Source organism: Megascapheus bottae, chromosome 23 (assembly GCF_031878675.1).
Source record: "Megascapheus bottae isolate mThoBot1 chromosome 23, mThoBot2.hap1, whole genome shotgun sequence".
NCBI classification, from domain to species: Eukaryota; Metazoa; Chordata; class Mammalia; order Rodentia; family Geomyidae; genus Megascapheus; species Megascapheus bottae.
In genome coordinates, this window is record NC_143531.1 from 6,922,096 (window position 1) to 6,941,483 (window position 19,388).

Here is a 19,388-nt window from a genome sequence, read left to right on the forward strand (position 1 = left end):
ACTTTCTCTTGGTTATCTCATATGGTTACAGTATTTCACCTTGTTATCTGATATATTGGATATATGCGTATTTGGTTATTTGAATTCAGATAGGGAAGGGGGGAAAACAAGATGAGAGGCGGAGGTGGGGGGAGGGAAATGGGGATCAGGACATGAGAAAGGGTATCAAAGTGTATGAAGAAATGCACTCTCTATCTGATGAATATAATGTAACCCCTCTATTAATTACAATAAAAATATATGGAAAAAATAAAAAAGAACACAGACTTTGCTACTCAGATTCTGTAGGTCAGATTCTACACAGCAACCTTCTAGTATCTAGCAGAATTTCTTTACTATAAATTACTTCTTGATATAAACATCAGTCAAAATGTTGGCGAAAAGATGACCCATCCTATCCTTGTATTATAAATATTTTCTAGGATATAGATCTTTGAATTAAAATTCAGCAATCTATGATCCAAGAACATTAAATGATTTTTTTACCTTTACTTCTTTGAAAATGTCGTTTACATATTCTGCATGACAGCTAGGGTGCATTTGAGTCAATATGGCTAATACTACAGACTCTACAATTTCTAATGTATCTTATCATGAAAGTTCCCTATCTCTGAGATTAGTGAGATGGAAAACACAGGGCTAGCACACTTAATTGAAGTCAACCATTGTTGTTCCCTGCACCCAGTGATGCAATCTTAACTCCACTCAGTCCATCGCTTCCATGCAATTCCCTTTCCACCAGGCTGTGTCTGAAGATGCTGCCAGTCAGCCACGAGAAAGTGAATCTACTTTGTGATAGATCCGTAACCCAATTTACCCTCTTCATTTTTATAATAGGATTACATCACTCATTTCATAAACAAAGAAGTTGAAAGTTCAAAGAAATTAAATAACCTGCCCAATGACTAACAATAGTAATATCATCAAAACTCAGATTGATGTTGGGCCCTTCCAGCAACAAGCAGCCTTTTTACTCAATTCAGATAAGATGGTTTAAAAAGAAAGAAAAAAAAAGAGAAACTACATTACAATATTTCAAGAAACATCAAAGGACACAGGTGGGTATGGGTTTTGCTCATCTGCGATTCCAGTTTTGAAGGTGGACATAGGAAGAATAATGAGTTTGAGGTCAGTTCGGGCAGTGAGATTTTTATCTGAAAACACATAAAAAAAATAAAAGGCCTGGATGTGTAGCTCAAGTGGTAAAGCTCTCACCTAGGTAAAACAAGGATGTAGAAATACTAATCACTATAAGATAAAGCTTCACTACAAATTAACTCAATACCTGACAACATTCTCACCTTTGCTTCAGCTATATGTAAGATTAATGGGAATAAGAACAAGAGAGCAAGGGACATAGGATGGTTTGCAAGGTCAGTCTTGAAGGTTGCAATTCATCACTCAGCCATGACACCTGTGATATGTGTTTGCTGACAACTAAATGAATGAGTGAATGGAGACTGTAAAAAAGATGGCAGAAGCCACAGCCTATGGCTCATGTCTGAAATCCTAGCTGCTCAGGAGGCTGAGATCTGAGGGTCACTTTTGAAAGCAAGCCTGGACAGAAAAATCCCTGAGACTCTTATCTCCAATTAGTCACCAGAAAACTGGTAATAGGAGCTGTGACTCCAAGAGGCAGAGCACTAACCTTGAGCAAAAGAGCTCTGGGACAGCACCCAGGCCCTGAGTTCAAGCCCAGTGACCAACCAGGAAAAAAAAAGAAGGAAGAAGAGGAAGAAGAGGAGAAGGAGGAGGATGTAGTGGTAGTGGTGACGATAGACAGCCATAGTTTACAGACTGTTCTCCTTTACCTTTTCTTTGGGTTTACCTTTACAAGTGGAACCAACATTGAAACCCCAGAGGGCAAAATAACACAGAGAATGTATGCCAGATCCTTGAGAACTTAGAGCTCTGTAAATCTGATCCTATATACCCAGTACCTAACAGAGTCCCTTCCACAAAGTAGGTCCTCAACATGTACTGTTCACACAGACCATGACAGAGTGTGTCAAGACAAAGATATGAAGGACTGGACATTTTAATTTGAAAAAATGATATAATATCATCAGACAAGACTGCCATCAGCTTTGGGAAGTCTGTGAGGTCTTGGAAGTCTACAGGAAAGATGGATCTGCAGTATGAGATAAATACGAATAGCAATTCTGAATACAGGTGGACAAACTAGAAAACTTAGAGAAAATTCACCACCCAAGCAGAACTTGGGAGTTATTCACTTTCTAATATTATAGAGACAATAATATATAATGTAGAGACTATATTATAAAGGCATATTTATTATAATATAGAGACATAGAGCAAAGGTTACAATGTTTGCCATAACCATTTTAAACACAAAATAGCCCTCATTCCCTATCACCAAAATTAGTTTAACAGTGCCTGAGAATGAATTGTCTCAGACATGGTTACTTTCAATGAATTACTCCAGAAATGGAAAAAGGAAAGAAAAGAGAATGAAGAAGGGAAGACAGTGACAGTATAATGTCCCCTAAAATTTCTATAGACTGGAGTTTTTTTCACCACTGCTTTTAAGAACCTTTAGTTACTGGTTCTGCAAACATTTCATCCTAAGTGGAGGTCAAATCTAGGGAGTGTTTCCAATTCAGAAAGCAAAAACTAATGAAAAATGACTATGAACATCCCAGGATCCTTAAGTCCAAAGGTCATATAATCTCTGTTCCTTTCTGTCATATGATATTAATTTCTGCTCTCACAACCTGTTGCTTATGTTCGTTGTAGATTTCTAAATAAATTACTATGATCAGTAGTTCAGCATCTGTCTCTCATAAGATTTAACCTTGTTGTGGGCAAATATCAAGTCTGCTTTGAGAAATCCTATGTTCCTATGAGCTAGCAGAGTCTCTGGATGCCAGAAATTCTCAATGTGCAGATATTAAAAAAATGCCCAAATAAACTAAATTTTTCAAATTGTTATTTCCTGGTCTGACCACAATGCTAAAGAGAGCATCAGCATGAAGGGCAGTTTTGAAGTAAGAAAAGCAAGTATTACGTAGTATTCTATCCATACAGTAAAACTGATTTCAGGAAATCTGTCAGTAGCTGAAAAATCTGCAGTCTGATCACATGAATCTGGTAGAAAGTTTGTATGCAGTTACACATCCTAGACTGTAATTCTTAAAGCTAATTCAGTGCAAACCTTTGGTTTTGTAAATGAATAACCCAAAGCTATTTTGATGTAGTTGTTCTAGACCTCTTAACCTAAGTACAAATATAGTTAGTTATTTGTTGTGAGTTGCCACATTCTGGAATTCTACCTACACATGAGAACTAAGGCCCTTGCTGACTTCTATAAAAGGAGCTCCTCTCTTCTTTCCTTGATTGTGCACAGAGCCCGAACTTAATTATTATTTGTGCCACAGTGATAAGAGTGTTGTCTTTAGGGTCTGTGGCAATAAATGCCCCTCAAAGGGCTACATATACCTTTTGAGTTATTTTATGTAGTATTCTTTATTTGACAATTTAACAATTACATTGATAGTAGCCTTATCTATCTTCCCTGCTTTCAGCATGTCTGCTTTAAAATTTTATTTGCTCCTTTCCTGTTCCATAGGTTTGGAAATAAAACAATCAGGCATTTCAGAAGGTACAAAATTGAAACCAATTAATTCCTAAGAGTGGCTGTTGGGAGTTAATTGAATTAACTTTAGTTCATGGGTATTTCACATTTACTTTAGCCCCTCAAATAGTTTTTTCATTTCTAACTCTTGACTACCATTCAGACAAATGAAAGCTTGCTTGCTACTGCATTTATTAGGGGAAATGGCACTGAAGTTCTAGGTCTTTGTTTCTTAACTAAAAATTATTTTAAAAATGTAGTTTATGTGGTGGGGGTGGGGGGAGGGAAATGGGGACCAAGACATGAGAAAGGGTATCAATGTTTGTGATGTAATGCACCTTCTATCTGGTGAATATAATGTAACCCTTCTATTAATTACAATAAAAATATATGGAAAAATGTAGTTTATCACTGTGAGATATATGTACCTTGTGCATCTGCCTATATATAATGCATTATTTATTTCCAAAGTGTTGTTCCATATAAAACTGCAACAATTTTTCACATTGTTTGGTTTGTCATGGGGCTTGGACTCTGGGCCTGAGCACTGTCTCTGAGCTCTTCTTCCACTTGAGGTACAGCACCACTTCCAGTTTTTAGGTGGTTGATTAGAAATAAGAGCCCCACGAACTTTTGTACCCAGGCTGGTTTTGAACAGAGATATTCAGATCTCAAGCCTCCTAAATAGATATGATTATAGGCGTGAGCAACCAGTACCTGACTAATTTTTCACTTTTATAAATAATCATTTAATTTGTATATACAAATATTTTGCCTAATCTATAATGAGTGGAGATGAAAGGAGAGAGGGAGAGGGAAAAAGAAAGAGGAGAGAGAGAGAGAGAGAGAGAGAGAGAGAGAGAGAGAGAGAGAGACAGAGGTATTTTTAAGTATGACTTCAGTTTTGTCTTATATTTGGAGGTAAGAGTCTCTCAGATTTGTTTGCCCAAATTGGCTTTGAACTTCAATTCTCAGATCTAAGTCTGTTGAATAGCTAGGATTATAAAGATGTGAGCTACCAGTGCCTGGCAGGATGATTTTGATCTAAACAAAGCTAGTGTTTCTCTTCTTTTACAAATAAGAAAACCACATCTGAAAAGTTCATGTACTAACTTCCAAGAAGACAAAGCTGTTGATGGCAGATTTGAGACCCAAACTCAAAGCTTTTTAGCTTAGCGTCTTCTAGTCTTGAAAGGACACAGGTTGGACAATTAGAATCAGTGAAGGAGAGCCAGACTACTAAGGCCAGAAGGTGTGTACTCGATCAACTTCAGAAAATCAGTCCATTCCCCAAATGTATTATTTCTAAATAAGTACACATTTTCAAATGCATCTGTACTCTTAAGTATTTTCAATTTATGAAGGTATTATCTGTACTCAATATAGCATGTGCCAGGCCTGTATTCGTCTCAAACTTAACACCGTAAGTTAAATCTACAGGAACTGATGAACACCCATTTCATCAGCACAGTAGCATGTGCACAGACATTTGCTATACTTCGGAACTCACAATTAGTCTGAAACATGAGGCTCTGCAAATAAGTTCAAACTTGTGCAGTAAACCTTCCATGAGAGTAGATCACAAGAACTAATTGGAATACCCAGAACTTGAGACCCCCAGGGCATGCCTGCAATTTTCAAAACTATCACCTTATTAACAGTTATTGATAAGATTGATCATGAGGCTTGTACTGATCCTTGTAACTTGAGACTTTCTGACCTCCAATTTTATGAAAAAAATATTCCTTGCTCTTAGAAAGGCACTATGATAAACTGTTCACAGATATCAACAAATAATGCCTAAAAAGGAAACTTGTTTTTAATGGAAGAAGAGCATACTGGAGCCCAAGCAGACTGAACTGAGGTTAACTGAGGAAAGAAGACTGTTGAACGAATGTTGAATAGAGAAAAAGATTTTAAAAAGGTTATTAAAAATGCCAAACACAGACTTAGCAATTTTGACTAAAGCTGATTGCATTTTTAAGGAAGATATTGGTAACTTATTCCTACTGGGCTAATATTTTGTTGAAGATTGCCTGCTTTTCGTATTCGGCACAAGTGCTTACTAATGAAACCTCTAACGTGTAAAGATTACTTATTTATATTTTGCAAACAAAAATGGTATTGTATCAACTTCACTGGGTATGCTTTGTCTGTTCTGACTTTCTAATTAGCAATTCTTTGCATGATTAAATGCAAAATGCACAGCTGTGTTAGGCTCGGCTGGTAGTAACCAGTAGTGCCTAATAGTGCCATTTTAAAGAGAATAACAAAAGTACTCAATTCCTGTGGATAAAACTTGGCGGCCTCATTCAGTAAAGTTATCATTATAAGCACTGATTACAAACTATGTGAATAAATCCAGTTGCTGGGTAGTAAATGTCACCTGTGCTGATATCAAATTAAGCCAAGTAAAACATAACTCTAAGTAGTTCGTTCAGTGGAAATGACATGTAGAATATGTTGCATGTGATTTGCATTATCATCATTTTTAAAGTCTTTCATTTGTTACTAAGCAAGTCTAGAATATACTGTGCTATCTACATTAGCACATTTCTTTTAGAACTCTGTGTAAAATGGATGCTCCATGCAATATAATGTCTCAATCCCCTAAATCTTTAAGAGATGGTATCACCTGTGGACGAAAGGCCCTAGGGTCAGGATAGAGACAGCTGGGCATGGCATGTTATGACACAACATGTTCTAAGAAGGTTTAGGCTAAGGTTTATTGAGTAACGGTAAGTCCAGAGTTGGACTTGATTCTAGGGGTAGCCTCTTTCCAGTAGATAACCCAGGATATTGAAAAAATGTATAATACTGTACTTCCCTATTATTATTGTCCTCTGGGGACCACAAATTCTTTACTTCCATTAAATTGATTGAAATGGTATCCATAACCTGAATATACTTTTGTATCAATTTGTTATATGTTCATCGGATCATATGAAATATTTTTATTGAATAAATTCTAGGAAATGGAAAAAAGAGATGGTATCACTTTATAATCTTGAAATATTTCTAAACTGATTGTTTACAAATGGAATTCTTTTCAAAAATCACTCCCTAGGGAAAGATGCTATAGTTGAGTCATACTGCATCATTTTCTAACATGCTTACTACACCCCATATAAAATATTCATGTCTAAGAAACTAAACAAAACAAACAAAAAGAAAACACAAAAAAGACTCAATAAAAATCTCCAGACATTTAAGACTCAAAGAGCAGGTAAAGTCATAGCCAGATCCCCACTTTTCTGCAACCTAGTTTTGTATTTGTCAGCTATTTTATGCTGTGAGAAAACAACATAAAGGAATAACAACTAAAAAAAGTAACCTCTATTTATTTTGAATATATAGCATATATATAGTCATATATACTGCATTGAACAGTGTGTAAAGTCAAGCAAAGCCTCAAAATGAAATCCAAATCCTTTCCAAGAGTCAAGGTCTTACCTGATACAATCTCTACCCACCTCTGAAACATTTGAACCATACTGCTACTCTAACCCATGCTGTCTTTTCAGCTCCCTAATCTTTCTGGGTCTTCAAAATGCTAAGGCTGATCACCTATGCCTGAAGAACTGTCTCTCCACTGATTGATTCTACCCTTCCTTCACTACATCGGCCATCTTGTATTCTACTATCACATCCTATGGGTTTCTTACATGGTACCTCGGCATTTAATGATGCATCTTATTAATTCATTTACATCTTTATTATATGTACATATAGATATATATACAGAGAGAGAAAGATGAAGAGAGAGAAAGAGAGAGAAGAGAGAGAGAGAAGAGAGAGCAGGAGCAGAAGCAACATGGACAGGGAAACTGTATTTTGCATTTAATGTTGTTACCTCAGTGTTTCTCATATACTGGCACACAAGAAATCCCCATTGAATTCAGATATAAATGTCAGTCCACCTCTTTAGTGTGTGTGTGTGTGTGTGTGTGTGTGTGTGTGTGTGTGTGTGTGTGTGGTTATCCCTTTGTGGTTTGCAAAAGCCTCTCACTGTCAGAACTATGGAAACGTTCTAAAAGGATTCTGCACTGTAAGTGTGAATGGCAAACCGGTTTGGCTGTTCCTCCCATGGCCTGCAAATGATCATCAGGAGATTTCATTTTAAAGTTTTAATAATATTTATCAAGCAATGTGAATTGTTTTCCAAAGATAAAGCATCTGAGACTTTCATTCACTTAATTGGTATAATATTTATTTATCCCAATTTGCAAAGCAAATTGAGCAACTGCTTTATAATTTACAACTTGAATTAACACTAACCCCAAATGTCAGCACTAAGGCCTACTTAGCAAAATACTGCAGTACAAAGTGTGCAAATGAGATATTAAATGAGGTGTCAGCATTCAAAGAATTATATTTCCTCCATTATTCTCACTAGAAGATTAAAAAAATTAAAACAGCATTTTTCTTAAAGATTTTTATAAATCTTTCTCTATATTTTATTGAATATAAAAGAAGCTAATTCCACAATCATTTATTAAGTAGCTGCTATACTCAATGAAATATAAAATCAGGCCAACTTATTTTGACTAGTTTATTTATATATTGTATTATAGATTCAGGTAGTTAAAAAAAGAAGATACAAACAAGTGAAAATTATCCCTACAGCATAGAATTTTGTGTCTTTCTTCTATTTGAATAATATTATTCTCTTGAAAAGCTTCTCACTTACTCAAGTTCCAGTTCAGGCCAATAATTGTAGCTAATCAGGAGGCTGAGATCTGAGGATGGGAGTTCAATGTTAGCCTAGACAGTGAAGTCTGTGTGACTCTCATCTTCAGTTAGCCTGCATACAGACAGAAGTGGAGCTTTGGCTCCAATGGTAAAACACTAGCCTTGAGTAAAAAATCCTAACAGACAGAATGTGGGTCTTGACTTCAAGACCCAGTATCACAACATACACATACACACACACACACACACACACACACACACACACACACACACACACACACAAATTAGTTTTAATTTATATGCTATATTGGTTTCATTACGATCCCACTATTTTCTTTAAACCTCATGAGATAGCATATCATAGAAATGTAACATATTGTTAAAATTGTCTCCACTGTACAGTTTGTAAAAGGACTGTCATGTCTCAGATTAAATATTTCATTCATGAATGGTAAAATCAACTTTGAATCACTGTATGCAAAACTAAGTAATGCCACTTAGTTAATCAATACTCAATACTTTCTATCAAAAATGGTAGGTTTGTTCCTTGGTTTCATACTTCTTAGAAATGACATCAATGACAAAGGGTTGATGTAGACCAAGATGCACTGTACTCATTAACTGACAGGTTGAATTGAAATCCCTTTGTACAACTATTTAAAGTTAATTTTTAATGATTAAAATTTTAAATGAAATATTTGAATTGGTTTTTGCTATACAGGGTCTTTTATTATTCCATATGAAATTTTGAATTGCCTCTTCTGTTTCTTTAAAGAATGCCATTGGGATACTGATGGGTATTGCGTTGAATTTGTAGATAGCCCTTGGCAAGAAGAATGGAAGAAAGACAGCCTCTTCAACAAGTTGTGCTGGCAGAACTGGTTAAGCACCTGCAGAAAACTAAAGTTGGATCCTTCTTTGTCACCCTACACTAGAATTAACTCCAAATGGATCAAAGACCTAGAGGTAAAAGCTGACACTCTGAAAACTTTACAGGAAGGAATAGGAGATACATTAGGCCTCCTTGGCATGGGTAGAAACTTTCTTAATAAGGACCAAGAATCACAACAAATCAGAGAAAGTCTGGATAAGTGGGACTGCATTAAACTGCGGAGCTTTTGTATGGCAAAGGACATAGCTAGTAAATTAATTAGGAAACCTACAGAGTGGGAGAAGATCTTCACCAACCACACAATGGACAAAGGCCTCATATCTAAAATATATCAACAGCTCAAAAAATTGAATCAATCCAAAACTAATCTCCAAAGTAACAACCATCCCATTAAAAAATGGGCCAAAGACTTAGAAAGTCTTCTCTGAAGAAGAAACAAAAATGGCCTATAGACACATGAAGAAATGCTTAACATCTCTGGTCATAAAAGAAATGCAAATCAAAACAACTCTAAGATTCCACCTCACTCCAGTTAGAATGGCCAGGATCAAGAAAACAAATAATAACAGATGCTGGAGGGGATGTGGCCAGGAGGGATCACTACTACACTGTTGGTGGGAGTGCAAACTCGTTCAACCTCTATGGAAAGCAGTGTGGCAGTGCCTCAAAAGGCTAAACATAGAGCTCCCCTATGGCCCAGCAATTCCACTACTTGGCATTTACCCAACCATCCAGAAACAAGGGCATACTAAATCCACTAGCACAACAATGTTCATTGCAGCACTATTCACCATAGCAAAGATATGGAACCAACCTAGATGTCCCTCAGTTGATGAGTGGATCAACAAGTTGTGGTATTTGTACACAATGGAATTCTATGCTGCTGTCAGAAAGAATGACATCGCCCCATTTGTTAGGAAATGGAAAGACTTAGAAAAAATCATATTAAGTGAAGCAAGCCAGACTCAAAGGAACTTAGGCTCAATGGTTTCCTTCATTTGTCATAATCAGTAGAAACCTTGGGCTGTACTTGCAGAGATCTGCAATAGAGCAAAATCTTGATACATAAGGCCATATAGTATGAAGCTAATTGAAAGGACCTCCAGGATATTGAAACAAAAGCCATATAATGAATGATTGTTGTCCTTAATGTACTATGTTATTTCTCATCTCCTTTGCTGTCCCTTGGTTATCTCATATTGTTATAGTATCTCACTTTGTTATCTGATATATTGAATTTATTTGTATTTGGTTATTTGAAATTTGATAGGGAAGGGGGGAAAACCAAGATGGGTGGGGGGTGTGGGGGGGGGAGGGTAATGGGTACCAAGACATGTGAAAGGGTATCAATGTATGTGAATTAATGCACCTTCTATCTGGCAAATATCATGTAACCCTTTTACTAATTACAATTAAAAAAAGATTTGAATTGTTATGATTTTATCAACTCATGTAAGAATAAAAATATGAATAGTTTCTTTGGCCACTCATATCAAATGTACAAAATTTGATATCAGTTATATATCCTCAGTCTCCTTATGTACCCATGTAGTAAGCAAATGGACTAGTCTTTTGTCTATGTATTTTCAGAAGAGAAAAATGAATGCAGCAGACCTTCTCTACTCTAGAATTTCTTTAGACTCAAACACGATGAAAGATCTTTTTTAAAAATGCCTTTTAGAACATTTTTGTGCCCTTCTTTCCAGGTTGTGAAACTCAAATCCCACTACCAAATCATTTCCTGATATCTAGAAAACTTAATCCACTCCCTGTGTACAATACCAAAGCAATGGACAATTAGGCTATTATTAGCAATCCCTGTAATTCTCAGAAACATCTGGCCATGCTCTCTTGATTTAATGATTATGATCACTAAGCACAGGCATTTGAAAAGCATTTTAATTGAAAAGGCATAGTGTTTATTATCTCATACAAAACCACTAGAGTAAAAGAGTAACTGATACCTAAATAGAAATAGACAGAGACAGAGACAGAGACAGAGGGAGAGACAGAGGGAGAGGGAGAGGGAAAGGGAGAGGGAGAGGGAGAGGGAGAGGGAAGAGAGAGAGAGAGAGAGAGAGAGAGAGAGAGAGAGAGAGAGAGAGAGAGAAACAGAGACAGAGACAGAGACAGAGACAGAGAGACAGAGACAGAGAGAGGGGGAGCTGGGGGGAAGGAGGGAGGGAGGGAGGAAGAGAGAGGGGGGGGAGAGTAGGGAGAATATTATTCAAAAGATTCCCTTACTCCATTAGAGTTGAAGAAATCCATGGAAGAAATACAGTTTGGATTGGGGAAGGGTGCTCCCATATGTGACAGATATTAATGAAGAATAAAGTATAATAGAGCCTAAGGTATCAATTCACGCTTATACTGTATCGTTCAAGTGGCTATCATTAAAGGAACAAGTTGGAACTGGAAGTGGAGCAGCATCAGCTTTGAATGAAAAAGTCAAGCAAGAGCATTGGGGACCTGAGTTCAGGCCCCAGTACTGGCACAAAAATAAAAGCCAGAGCAAAAGCAAAACAAAATAAATGAAATAAGGAGGGGAGAACAGGGAAAGTAGATGATTCTATTGTATGTAGATCAGTCAAATGACTGAAGAAGAAAGACACTGCACAACACCAAAATGAGCTGGCACAGAGAACTATCTTTCAGGAAAGATGAAGAGTTATTGGGGAAAGATTGATTTTTCTGCCATTTAAATGACTTAGTTGAGGAAAAGACAGATTTGCTTGCCAAACCTTTTCAGAATTACTACTGAAATCTGATTTTATCTACCTTCATGGAGGAGAGTAGAATTTCACAAGGTGACTCTGACAGAATCAGAGTCAGAATACTGAGGAATTCAAAATTGGACTTTGATTCAATCATGGTGGCTGAGATAAGCAGAGGTTAATCCTCCTTTATAACTGTCAGAGAACTTAAATGTACCCTGGTGATTAGTGATTAAAAGTGCTGGCACTGCATGGGATGTACAGATGGCCATTTCTATGTTTCAGTGTTATGTGAAAGATGTAAAAGAAGTTCTGTGTATATATGTGTATGGGAGAAAAAGATAAAGAGAGAAAGAAAAAATGAATGAATGAGTGCATGAGAGAATAAAATGCTGTTCCACATGGAAGGCAGGTGTTCTTTCACTGAGCAATATGCCCAGCACATGATATTTAGTCATAAATCTAAGTTATGATTGCACTAAAAAGTCCAAAGATCATATATTCCAATTACCTTTGATCTATAAAAAAAACCTGCACAATAATTGTCTTCCTTTGACATTCAAAGGTGAATATATGGATTTACTCATCAAGGCTTTGACAGACTTTTTTGTACATAGTACTCAAAGAAGAAAACAATTTAGCAGAGGATGTAACTATTTTTCAGAGCTAGAAGTAGGAATAGCTTCAATAAATAAAATTATACGATTAAGACCTAAGTTTCCTGGTTAAGAGCATTAAATGTGAAGTTAGACTGAAATTAGAAAATCAACTACAACAAACATACTCAGTTTCTGTTAGTGTTGATACTTAATTAAAAACTAAGTAGCACCCAGGTGTGCTCTGGCTCAAGCGTCAAATCCTAGCTATTCAGAAGGATTATAAGGTAGTCTTCAAGCCTCCATCTTCTCTGATGCACGCCTATAGTCCCAGCAAATATGAGATGCCTGAAGTAGGTGGAATGACAGTCCAGACATGTTCCCAGGTAAGAAGTAAAATGTATCCCTAGAGTCAGGAGTGTGGCCTAGTGGTAGAGTGCTTGCCTAGCATGCATGAAACCCTGGGTTCAATTCCTTGGTACTAACACATACACAGAAAAAGCCAGAAGTGGTGCTGTGGTTCAAATGACAGAACACTAGCCTAGAGCAAAACTGCTCAAGGACAGTATCCAGGCCCTAAGTTCAAGCCCCAGGACAGGAAAAAAAAAAAAAGCAACAAAAAAACACTGCCACCACAACCAACAAAAACATATCCTAAAAGTAAACGTGAAAGCAGGCCTGGAGGTGTGGCTCACAGGTATTGCACCTGTCTCATAATTATAAAGCCCTGATTTCAGCAACAACATCAAACAAAAGTAAGGGCAGGTAGCCACTAGCCCAGCAAAAGAGAACTGAAGTTCGAATAATTTAGGCTTGACCTTGACAACTATCAGACAGATCTTGCTGAAATGCTATTAATTCTGTCTTTAAAATGAAATTTCCCCAGGGCATGATTTCCTGAGAGCAGTTACATCATTAACTTGATGGGTTTGCTGCTTCCTTTCTACCTTATGACACAGATTTTCTAGCAGTTATGACTTCCTGAAAAGGAAATTTTATTTACTCAGTTTGGGTTTACTGAATAGAATAGAATAGACTTTGTGTTAAAAGATGGGTCAAAGACTTAAAGAAAGACATCTCTGAAAAAGAAATAAGAATGGCTGATAGACACATGAAGAAATGCTCGACATCTCTGGCCATAAAAGAAATGCAAATCAAAACAACACTAAGATTCCCCCTCTCTCCAGTTAGAATGGCCAGGATCAAGAAATCTAATAACAACAGATGCTGGAGGGGATGTGGCCAGGAGGAATCACTACTACACTGTTGGTGGGAGTACAAACTTGTTCAACCACTATGGAAAGCAGTAAGACAGTTCCTCAAAAGACTAAACATAGAGCTCCCCTATGACCCAGCAATTCCACTACTTGGCATTTACCCAACCATCCAGAAACAAGGGCATACTAAAGCCACTAGCACAACGATGTTCATTGCAGCACTATTTACCATAGCAAAGATGTGGAACCAACCTAGATGCCCCTCCGTTGATGAGTGGATCAACAAGATGTGGTATTTATACACAATGGAATTCTATGCTGCTGTCAGAAAGAACATCATCGCCTTATTTGTAAGTAAATGGAAAGACTCAGAAACAATCATATTAAGTGAAGTAAGCCAGACTCAAAGGAACATAGGCTCAATGAAACCTTGGGCTCTCCTAGCAGATATTTACAATAGAACAAAACCTAGATACATAAGGCCACATGGAATGATGCTAAATAAACGAAAGGACCTCCAGGATATAGAAACAAAAGCCATATAATGAGTGCCTGTTGTACTATGTTATCTCTCATCTCTTTTGCTATCCCTTGGTTATCTCATATTGTTACAATATTTCATCTTGTTATCTGATATATTGGATATAGCATATTTGGTTATTTGAAATTGGATAGGGAAGGGGGGGAAAACAAGATGAGGGGCGGGGTGGGAGGAGGGAAATGGGGACCAAGACATGAGAAAGGGTATCAATGCATGGGAAGTAATGCACCTTCTATCTGGTGAATATAATGTAACCCTGCTATTAATTACAACAAATAATACATGGAAGAAACAAATTTAAATCCTACATATAATTACCCCCATAAAAAAAGAAGACTGAGTTTAATTAAAAGCAAAATACTTGACTAACCACCTAGATACACTCTATTCACATACTGTAGTTACTACTTAACTGAAAATCTGTTTTCCATCCAATCCTATTGCAGAGCAAATTCTTGGTATTACAGAAGTGTTCCAAGCAGCCCATTCTCTGGGAAAGGAGTGAAACCCACACATACAATCTCAGAAGGCTTCCAGACTCCCTGCATCCTGACTGCTTGTGATGACCTTAGTTATGAAAACTTAATTAATCCCATCTCTTCCAGAAATCAACATCGACCTTTATATTTAAAGACAAATTACCAAGGAGTTCGTCCTGACTGCTTGTGATGACCTTAGTTATGAAAACCTAATTAATCCCATCCTTTCCAGAAATCCACATCGACCTTTATATTTAAAGACAAATTACCAAGGAGTTCGGCAAACCTTACTTCTGGTAGTGGGCTGGCGGGCTTGGTGAGAATTCCTCCCACATACACCACATTGGGCAAGGTAGGTCTGGGAAACTCCAGGGCCACGTCGGTACAGAGCATCCAAAGGCTGGACCCATGAACCAATTCGTACATGGACTTCTCAGGCAGCAGGTTGTGCTTCTGCATTATCCTTTCATATTTAGGAAGAACCAGAAAGCTGACGCCTATTCTGGAAATGAGGTAAACACCGGTATTTTTCATCCTTTGCAGCAAGTTCATGTGGTCTGTGAGTAGTGAGTTAAACTCAGGGACATAGGCTAAAGGAGCAGGAGCACCCACTTCAGCAGGATACCAAAGGCCGGTTGAAAATACAGCATATTGAACCCCTAGAAGGTGAGCTATCACAAATCCACACATATCGTTCGGGTCCACCAGCAGCAGGTCAAACTTTTCTTTTTTCAGACCATGGATCAGGTCTTGGTTGCCAACCATCATATCACAGTTCTTAGTATAGTGATCTAATATGTCAAACAGCTCAATGGCTGTCAGTCTCCCAGAGAAAATATTTCGCATTTTGGACTGCAGGAATGCATCCGAAGTGGTACTGTTGAATATCCCTGGGTAGCGCCGGAGGCTGTAATGATGAGACGGGGCTATGTCTCTGCCTTCTGAGAGGAGGAACGCTGTGTGATGGCCTCTCTCATGCAAAGCTGAGGCCAGCGTCTTGAAAATGTACATATGGCTTTCAAACATAATTGGCGGGACGATGATGATTTTGGCAGCCCTTGCCATCCCAACAGCGCTCCAAAGGAGTATGAAATATGGAGTGTAAGACATCATAGCTGGAAAGATAAGCAGAAGACAACTTGAAACATCAGACACAGCCAACCACGCAACCGAAGACCCCAAATGTGTATTTGTCCAATGCAGCAGCTGAACCAAATCAGTTTAAAAGTACCCTCCCATTTGTTTGAACAAGCCTTTCACGTTTTGAAAGATGAGTTGCTCAAGTACAGAACGGGAGGTACAGTTAGTATACAAGGATAGCTATGAAAAATGGATCAGAATGACAGCATATAGTCGTCTCAATGAGCCATTTTAATTTCCAATGTGAAATGAGAGTTGTATGTAAAGGTTTAATCACAAGTAGCATTATTCCTTTCAACAATATCTATGAAATATTTGCCTTTCTCCTAAGTGAGCATCAATATTAATTCCATCAAGGAGAGTTGAGCTTTTTGGATTTTTCAGCCATATCAGCACATATGTGTCGTACTTGAGTCATTTTACTTTAGCAGAAACCTTATCAACTATGACTTACCAAGGGGAGTATATTCTACACATATAACAGTTTGGCAGTAGTTCTGTCATACTATTAGAAAACAATTTAACACAGGAATAATAATCTATAGTACACACACACATACATATGTCTCCTCTTTACTAAATTTCCTAAGTATGCACTGTGATTCTGAATTTACATATATACGTCATTTTACCGATGATTTCCACACATTATCACAAAAATAATATTCTTTAAAAGAAAATTTAAACAGGGACTATATTGCAAAGGGAACTGAAAATAAATGACCATGTCCCAGACAGTACTTCCTGCACTCCACCTTTAATTTGGGTGACAGTGACAAGTCAGAGGTCTTCTCTACTCTTCAGGGCAAATATTTCTCCCCCCTTTCATATTAATAAATTATTGTTTTAGAAATAAGCACTCTGCATGTAAGGGACACACAAAGTGCATACTATCCTAATCTATGCATTATATAAGTAGTACTTAGATTCTAAATTATAGACTAATCATTCAGAAAAGTTCTAAACAAGTATGCACACAAAATGAGTATTTTCTTTTCAAGGAACAACTCAAAATAAATTTATATATACATCACTAAATGAACATCAAGTTTTACTACCATTTGTTAACTGTAATCTATGCAAATTTCTACCATCTAAATGAAATCTTACAATGAAAACTTCTCAGATTTCAAATATAGCAAAATAAAACATTAAAAAATCAAGACCGGGGCATCAGTGACTCATGCCTATAGTCCTAACTACTTAGGAGGCTGAGATTTGAATCACTGTTCAAAATTACCCCAGGAAGCAAAATTCATGAGATCTTTATCTCCAATTAACCACCAAAAAAGCTGGAAGTGGAGCTGTGGCTCAAGTGATAGAGTGCTATCACCCTTGATCAACAAATGCTTGAAGACTGTCTGGGCTTGAATTCAAGCCCCAGGACCTGCACCAAAAAAGAAAAATACTATAAAATTCCATTTCTATAGGTACTTTCCTTCTCCTATTCCCAGAAGAAATAAAATTAATCACATTACAAACATATAATGTTAAGCTTTTCTTAATTATTAGACTTAGAATAAATCTAGACATTGTCTAGCAACTTTTACTCTTCAATTACAAGGTCAATGAAGGAAGAGAGGGAGGTAGTGAAGCTTGGGGGAAAGAAAAGGCTTTTATATTCTATTCTACTGATTCATCAATTTGTCCCTCTACTATTGCCTCCATCCAATTTTTAGTAAGAGAAAATTAGGGATTTCCTAGGGACATTTTCTATAATCAAGGGATAGGATTTGTGCTAAAACAGGCATTCCAATAGCTACTATTCTCTGCTGTTTCCCTCCCTTATATATACAAGAAGGATGCACTTAAAAAGGAAAAATAAATAAATACAATAACATTACTTACTATGTGTATGATCCACACAGCAATTCAGGTAATATTACCAAAATAATATATCCATTCTATATCCAATGCATAAGAAAAAGTCTTACTCTTTGATTTTCATGGAACCATGTTTAGGATTGGAGCACTTACTTTGATAGAAGTTTTTTTTTTTTATTTTAAAGAACCATTTATCCTTAGTAAATCTTGTTTTGATATTTTAAAAAACAGAAATGGCTATTAAATTTTTAACAACTGTTTAGCTGTGTTTTGTATCTAAAGTTCACCCTTTTGTTCAGAACAAACAGCATGTATTATACTCATTATCGCAAACTTATTTTAAAATATATTATGTAAATAAACTATAAAATTACTGAAAAACATAAAAGAAATTATAACTAAATGCAAACTTCACATACCATAAGGAAAATATACTTTCAAAATATAGTCTAGACTTACATATATCCTCATCTCAGTACTAGATTCCCCTAGATGTAATAAAAATGATTTCTTGAATCCATTTGAACAAATAGTAAAAGCAAACAAGAAAGCAATAAAAAGAAAAAATAGTGATTACCATAATATTTATACATATAGTGTAACATATTTATATTTTTACATTTATATAATTATATTGAATAATTATTTTATATTTTGGAATGTTATTACAGTTTTCAATAGTAAAAGGAACATTAAAATATAAAAAGAATTTAGGCACTGATATCTCATGTCTATAATAATAGCTACACACTGGCTGAGATCTCAAGGAACACAGTTCAAAATAATAACAAAGACCTTTGGTAGAGGATGAGCCAAATAAGGGACCTGGGCTCAAGCCAGACCCTGAGTTTTCAAGGGCTGATAACACCTAAGATAAATAAATACAGTTTAAATAAATGTGAATTGGGCGATTATTTTTAAAACTAAGGATTTAGTTAAAAGCATATTTCAGAATCTGAGTAGTTAAACAGCAAAGATTTTCAATGTATTTATGTTTCTCTGGCATTTAGTGTTATATAGATGGCAGTAAGATAACAAATTTACTGATTTTAATTGTCAACAGAGGTCAAAAACAAATGGTATTAAAACCAAATGTTGTCAGGACATTTCATCTCTCTTCAAAGAACCCTCTACAAGTAACTCTTGGAAAAGACCAGCTAGCATAAGGACAAAAATGAATACCAATTTTGCATCCTTACTAATGCATTTAGTTAAATGTAAATTTTATTCTAATAATCTACTTTTCTACTTTCTCATAGTAAGATTTAAGTTCCTTAAGTGCAGGGACATTACTAAAACGTATTAAGTAGATTATCCTAATTTTAACTATGCTAACAGGTATGTGATGAAACAGGTACAATCATAATTTGGAACTATGTGAGGTAAAGGGCCACATGCACCTCTGTGATGAAAACCACATCTTTTCTCCTTTAATTTTAAATAAAGTATCTTTATCCCTTCTTTTTCTTTTTCTTTGTTCTTTTTTTATGTCCTACTGAGGTTTGTCATCATAGTCTTATACTTGCTAGAAAGGCCTCCCATCATTTGAGCCATACTTCCAGATTAACCTAGCTCTCTCTTCTCTCCTTTTTTCTCTCTTTCTCCCCATCTTTCTTTCTCCCCACCCCACCTCTCCCTCAATGGGGCTTACTTAGGATTTTGGCCCTCCTTATATATACCTCCCTCATACCTGTGATT

General features: G+C 36.5%; 1 protein-coding gene across 2 annotated transcripts in view; it reads right to left on the minus strand.

The window, feature by feature from the left end:
- The window catches only part of Ugt8 (UDP glycosyltransferase 8), a 60,760-nt gene that overhangs the window by 21,491 nt on the left and 19,881 nt on the right, over positions 1-19,388 (minus strand). For both annotated transcript variants that reach the window (XM_090356657.1, XM_090356656.1), the window contains exon 2: positions 15,018-15,841. In XM_090356657.1, coding sequence (XP_090212783.1) covers positions 15,018-15,839 — 822 coding nt within the window. In that variant the 5' untranslated portion in view covers positions 15,840-15,841. The remainder of the gene's footprint in view (positions 1-15,017; positions 15,842-19,388) is intronic.